This window comes from Phalacrocorax aristotelis, chromosome 5, assembly GCF_949628215.1.
Source record: "Phalacrocorax aristotelis chromosome 5, bGulAri2.1, whole genome shotgun sequence".
Taxonomy (NCBI): Eukaryota; Metazoa; Chordata; class Aves; order Suliformes; family Phalacrocoracidae; genus Phalacrocorax; species Phalacrocorax aristotelis.
In genome coordinates this window covers 57,610,257-57,617,104 of record NC_134280.1, presented here as the reverse complement: position 1 = coordinate 57,617,104, position 6,848 = coordinate 57,610,257, and the positions used below count along the sequence as shown (strand labels likewise).

Genomic DNA, 6,848 nt, shown 5'->3' with positions numbered 1-6,848 from the left:
CCTTCCAACCCATACTGTTCTATGATTCTATGATACACCTTTCACCTTTCTCCCTGGCAAGTCACTCCCTTTCAAAGATACTATTACGTCCAGGTGCTGTGTTGGAAGAAGGCAGCATTGGAAAGGAGGCAACAGAAGTCAGACTACTGCGAGGCAAAGTGCAACGCCTCTAGCACACAGATGGTAAAATTTTCTCCATTATAAATTTTCTCTGTGTGTGGAGGAGAAAAGTATGCATTATTATAAGGCACTGCAGCTTTTTTTTCTTTTTGTACATTAAGTGATTTTCTCTACAGCTGCGTGTAATCCCAGCCAAGGAAGCTGAACCACCACATGCAAATTTCAGCCTGTGTCAGTTTCCAACCCCCTAGAGTAAAAATTATTGTAGATAGAAAATGAACAGGAGGCGGGAAATGCATAACAAGGAATAATACTCTGGAGAATCTCATATCACAGAACACATTAGGAAAAGGAACAAGTATTACTTTTTGGCACAATTTAGGAAAGAAACTAGCTTGTCCCATTAAACCCATATTTCTGTATTCTGACCATACTTAATTTAACTGCAAACATGCTGGTATGCATTTTTGTGGTTCAAATTGAGAAAAATGAAGTCGTTTTACATTTACCCTACATTTACAAGTACTTGAAAGTCTTACTTCAAGTAACAGTCTCAACATTGTTATGCAACATACCTCTTTGTTGCATACCAAGATATGTACATTGCATAAATTTTAATCATCTTTGATTTTCGTAAGTATTAACTATGCTCACCAATTTGAATTTATGCTAAACTAGGTATATATCAGCTTTATATATTTCAAATAAATTAGTCAAATTTTAAAACAGATCAAACCATTCTATCATTCTATGATTTGCCCTCAGACTTGGGAAGTACTAGAAATGTATTGAACTGCTCATTTGAATCCCTGCATATCTTCTGTTTGACAACATCTATGCATAACCACTATGGACCAGCTGTCTTCCTAAATCACCAGGGTGTATCTTGAGTGTTTCTGAAAACTAAAAGAGCATCTTGCCCTACACACCCAGATCAGGTTTGTTGCTCAAAAGGTGTCTGCCGTTGAGAGATCTCTCTGCTTTTTGTCTTGGCTCATTGTTTTTCCAGACTATAGCTGTAGCCTGATGTTTACAATGCTTATGTTATTTACGAAGAATTCATACTGCAAAAATTAATTCATAGTATAGGAAGAGAGAAAATAGAGAAAACATACTGAATTCTTACTCTTTTTTCTTAGGAGTGTATTTATTTTTGAATCATTTTCTAAGCCAACATTTATTTTGGTTTTGTTTCAACACATTGTGGACTCTCTCAACACAGTCTTTCTTTTTTAACCATGTCAGTAGTCTGATCTCTCTCTATGAGCAGGGCTAGTGTTTTCTTCACTCGGAATCCATGCTGCGCCTCTACAACACCTGGGACCTGATACGCAGCATTTCTGCGTACCATATTTTATTTAGAGAATACGTTAATACCAAAGACAGCTGTTAAAGGACTGCCTTCATCCCACTGCAAGTAGCATCATCTGCCTATCCCTCTGTCCCCGGAACAACGCTCTCACTGTCTAAACACTCCTAAAAGCCACATGAGTGGAAAGACTGAGTACAAAGGATGGGACGATGGACAGTTCTGGTTCTTCTGCAGAAGAAGTCAGGCTGGATGAATTGATACAGCTGCATGACTTGCCAAGCATACGGCCCTTACTTGTTACTTGCTAGTGGTGTGTGAAATCCATATGCCACTGCTGCTGTGGATAAAGCAGTAGTCCAGCGCATTGCCATGAGAAACAAGGATGCCATCTCAAGTCTGCTGCAACCAACAGAAATGTGGGCTTTTACCTGTCTATACAAATATGTGCTTATGATGTACGTCAGATTCCTGCTGCTTATAAAGGTATGTGAGATTTAAAAAGTTTACCTTTTTCATTTGCATCTGGGCAAATTTGTGCATTTAATTCTGTGCACGACATTTTAAGTGCATGAAAAAATGGTGTTATTTGTGACCTACAAGGTAGAGTCTTTAAAGAGCTGTTTTCATACATGAAGAAGCTAAAATGTAGTATATGGTTGTGAATAACAAAATCCACGCTCCAGCGTGTGATCATCTTAAGGCTACTACAGACTGCATCCAAATAATCTTGCTGCTGAGGACAGCTCAACTCATGACGATACCCATCGAGTTGCTTTTGTGCACACTGTACTCTTACAGCCACAAACATGGGATACAGGTGAACGTTTCTGTCGGCCTTTTGATGGTCAGTCATTCTGTACTGCACGAGCAACTTGACCAGACCTTGATACAGCATCGAATATGAAGACACCCACAATTCTTATTGTTCAATAAAGGCAGCCTGCTGTATTTATGAGGACCCTCACTAGAGTAGTGGGAGGCATTTGTAAATCCTCACACTGTGATGTGGAGCAAGGACTGCCAACCTCAGTTGCCCCCTGAGGGTGGCCTAACCAGCAGGCTATCAACTGGTGTCCATCAGCATGCCCTTTGGAACTGTTTCAGTTGGCACTGGGAGTTACATTCTCCTTGTATCAATGAGAGAAATATCAAGCAATTTATTTGCATGTGACATACTGAGCTTCCCAATAAATAACAAAAGTTTAACTCCTAAATGCGGTTTGGCTTTTGACCTGGCTGTCTTCCCACCTCCCACAGTCCTTACTGAAAGGTCATTGTTGGCAGACAACTAAAAGTCCAGAATTTCTTTTCAGGCCTTGAATTCACTTGTGCCCTGGGAGTTAGTCTGGTGGGCTAAGACACTCCCCACAGACACGTCAAGCACCCATTGCACTGGAGTGTAAGAAGAGAAATAATTGTGTCACAGCACTAGCGAAAAACCAAAACAGAATGAAAAACTGATGAGCTTTCCCCTGCTAACACAGAGACTGGTTGTGAGGACTCCCTTTAATACCTGTGGCAGAGCTAATTGTATTTCTTTGCAGCACAAACAGGAGAAAATGATACTAGTACAGGTTGACTGTCTGGTGTCAAAAGGGTCTTGACACCTCAGTCCTGAGATCTAGACCACCTTGGCAGCCCCACCCTCGGTACCAGTAAGTGCTCTCTGAATGTAGCCAGTGATGCCCCCCATACAGCAGCTTACCAGCAGCCTTCAAACTCATATTCCTCCTGTTTATCTGACCCTTCCTGTTCTCCCTTTGCTTCAGCTTCCCCGTCGCTGAAACACAAATATCTATTTAGATAAGCATTTAGAAAAAGATTGTCTCACAGGTGTGTCCGGCGTTCTTAATTATTATTCACTTTTAGCAGAGAGCATTCATAATTTGAAGAACATATCTGAATAAAATCATGATTCTCAAAGGACTTAACTTCTGTTGAATAAGTAAATCGTCGGTCAAAACATCAGCAGACCTGGGACTTTGGAAAAAAATTGTAGATGTTCAGGTGCACTCCCAGTGGAAGCAGTCAGGCTTATTAAAAGCACGTGCTCCTTTACTTAAAGTGTTTCCCACCTAGCAAATTAAATAGCTTTAAGGCTTAAAGACTCAGGCGGTAGGGAGCTCAGGCAGCAAACAGCTGTCCTCTTTATGAAAATGGGTAAGAGTATTTCTACAGTGTGCACCAATCTCAAGTCTTTGAGCTCACAGTTCGAGAAAACTTACAGGCTGAAAATGACTACAGATGTGGTAAAGTCAGGACTGGCAGTATAACTTTCTATGGCCATGCGTTTTGTTTTGAGTTCATATCAGTGATAAAGGTAAAAATACAGTTTAAACAGCACTGAAAACTCCTTACGTTAAATAACCTCTATACTCTGTAAGTAATTTATCAAGGTATTTCTGACCTTGGGTAAGGAAAGACATAGTTGTTTCAAACAAATCAAGTTTAATATTTCTGCACACTGTTCTGTATTGACAAACACAGGAACCTCTATGGCATATGCAAGGTAAATTAGGTGAAAATACAAAAATCAGTCATTGCACAACCTGGTAAATAAATACCTTTACTCCAGAATATCAAAGAGTTTCTTTAAAAATTTTACTTTGTAAAAGCACATTCTTGCAGGTTTATCTAAAACTCTGAACAAAAAATAAGATACTTGAAACAGCTCAAGACAGTCTTGTGTGTAAACAAGTGTAACATATTACAGGCATTATGAAAAACCATGACTGGTTAAATATTAGTTCTCAAGATTAAGACATTTTTTGTGAATTTTGATGTTTTCCACTCTTTCAACCCGATAAGATGAAAAGGAAATTGAGACTGCAACATACTCAAATTCTACTGTATATCATTGGTTTATTTAAGAAAGGCAAAGAGATTAATTAGATGATGTTTACTGTGTGAATAAAAAAAAACAAAACAAAACAAACCCAAAACCCTAACTGAACTGCTTTTTCATTTTATGGGGACAGAAATGTTCATGTAGCACCTACATTTTCTACTTCTCAAAGTTTAAGTAAACAAGTCAGAAACAAAGGTGTGTTTTTCTTCACAGGCAGATATATTCCCAGCACATTCTAAAATGGGTATCTCTGCAGCTGCTCCCAAACACTGGATCTTTCAGGCTGTCATTAGTTGGGTGACGATAGTGTTGGGAAATACAAACACAGTTCAGTGTCTACTAGGAACTCTCAAAAATTAACCACCTCAAAAGTATTTACTTTCTGAAATACATCTAAAGGTATATCGAATTACAGAAATCCTCCACAGATATTTTTTCCCTTGTTCCCCTACCCTTGAGTAGAAGAAATTGTTCAAAAAGGAGGAACAAAAGCCCGAGTCTTGTAATGGTGAGGCACAGGTTGACTCACTGCATGGGTTGATCCCACTGAAAAGTCAGCTCCAAGGAAAAAGGAAAAGCAGATGGCTGTTATCTGTCATAGATACAGACACTTACGTGGAGAGCATTTCAGAGATTTTTTTTCTTTAAATATTTTCCAAAGAAAGACTTGACTTGTTCAAAATTATTTTAAAAGGCATTTCAAACAACAGTCTTGTAATAATTAACACCAAGACAAATCAATATCATGGTTTATGCTGTCAATGAACAGTGGGAAAGAAGACTGAGTAATCTCCAGATATCACCAAAGGAAATTTTTTAAGACTATATACATATGTATATGCGTGCGTGCACAGCACATATGTTTGCACATCTAACATTGGAAAATGTTGGGAAAGTTATCATTAAACCCACTCCTAATACTGCAAATCCTGCCATACTGGGCATGTATGTGTGCCCCCTATACACTTTTATATAACCGCCAGATGGCCTTATTTTCCTGTCACCAAGTACAGCACTTTTTTTATTTGAAATAAACTGTTAGTTTCAATCACAAGAAAAAAATTTTACACTTTCAAGATATTAACAAAATTAACAAAGCTCCAGTATTTGCCTTTTTTCATACATGTTTTACAGGAACCCACTGTAAGAGATTTGTTTCTTACAGACCTTGTTTCTAAGGTAAACTCTCTGTGTGATTTGCTAATTCTTGTGCAGGGTCAGTTATCCACTATTATCCCTTAAAACTTGGGCAACTACTAGCAATGTTTTGTTCTTCTATATGCCCTGTTAAGTTGCAGCAATGACATCATAGAATCTGACAGCACGTTTAATAGAAAAAGTCAATCTCTTCACAGGTAGACAGTTTAGATCTCCCTTGGAGTTTCACCAAGGCTTCATGGGATGTACATAAGAGGAAAATTTTTCCTCCTTTCTAAATCCACTTTCCGAAGTATTCATGCCAATACTGCCCAGGTTTTGAGATCCAGATAAACCCACTTTTAAACAAAGACAGACAAGATGACGTTAGGACTCTTGCAGAGGCAAGCAAGTATGGCATCATGGAGACAGCAGAAGTTGGAAAGGAGCTTTCAGTTACACCAGCAGGGTTTGGATAAGGCCCGAAATAGAAATAAATGGGCAAAAATGCCATCGTGAAGAAATCTGCACATAAATCAAGCTGTTTAGGAGAGAAACAAATAGTACGGACAGAGCTCTTGCCAATATAATGCAACATAAGCAGTGACCATCATAGTCTGTCAATGACTACTGAAATCCATTACTCACCCTAAGCGGTGCCAAGCAGCGCGCCAGTTCTCTGGCAAGAAATCACCCTACTGTCATTCCCCAGCACACGCTACTGCCTCGCCTGCATGCTGGAGTTCCTCCCCACCTGTCAATGGAGCCTGTTTGCACTTTTGTTTGCTTCGCTGTAACTGCACTCCTTGGATTGCATATTCCTTTTTCTGGGCTTAGGGCTCAATATAGTGCAAGCATAGTAAAAAAGCGTTATCTTCTTGTTTGCAGTGCAAACACATGGAAAGTTCAAATAAGTTAAAGACCCACAGGTCCCAGTTTTTGCCTTCAGGAGGAGCTCTTTCTTCAGTATTAAGTGGTGCTGAATCTTAATGGCTTCAGTTCTGCAGTCTCTTTGCTAAGCTTCCATGCACGTCTTCACGGCAGTGTCCTCTGACAGGTGACAAGCACACAAGTGGGAAACAGCACACGGGGGAAAACATGCACTGTTACATAGCAGGATGGCAGTAAGTGTGTAACAGTTGCATTGCTTAGTGATAAACCTGTCTGTAATAGACTTGTTGTGTGTGGTTTTCTTGTATGGTGGCTGCTTGCATGAATGCTAAGAGGGGCTCTCATCCTCCACATCCAGGCAGATATAAACGAAGAAGGAAAAGAGAACGGAATATTATTTTCTGAGAAACAAGCACGTGACTGATGGGTACTGAAAAACCAAACCTAGTTATACTGGCATCATTTACACCATGCTCCTAGCATCAATCTGCTAGTAAAGCAGTTGCTTTCAGCATACAGTCCCCAGATCCCTGGCATCCA

The 6,848-nt window shown here is 39.5% G+C and overlaps 1 protein-coding gene across 1 annotated transcript in view; it reads right to left on the bottom strand.

Annotated features, from left to right (window-relative positions):
• Positions 1 to 3,982: 3,982 nt before the first annotated feature.
• The window catches only part of TUB (TUB bipartite transcription factor), an 85,496-nt gene continuing 82,630 nt past the window's right edge, over positions 3,983 to 6,848 (bottom strand). Inside the window, exon 13 of the mRNA XM_075094740.1 lies at positions 3,983 to 6,467. Coding sequence (XP_074950841.1) covers positions 6,433 to 6,467 — 35 coding nt within the window. The 3' untranslated portion in view covers positions 3,983 to 6,432. The remainder of the gene's footprint in view (positions 6,468 to 6,848) is intronic.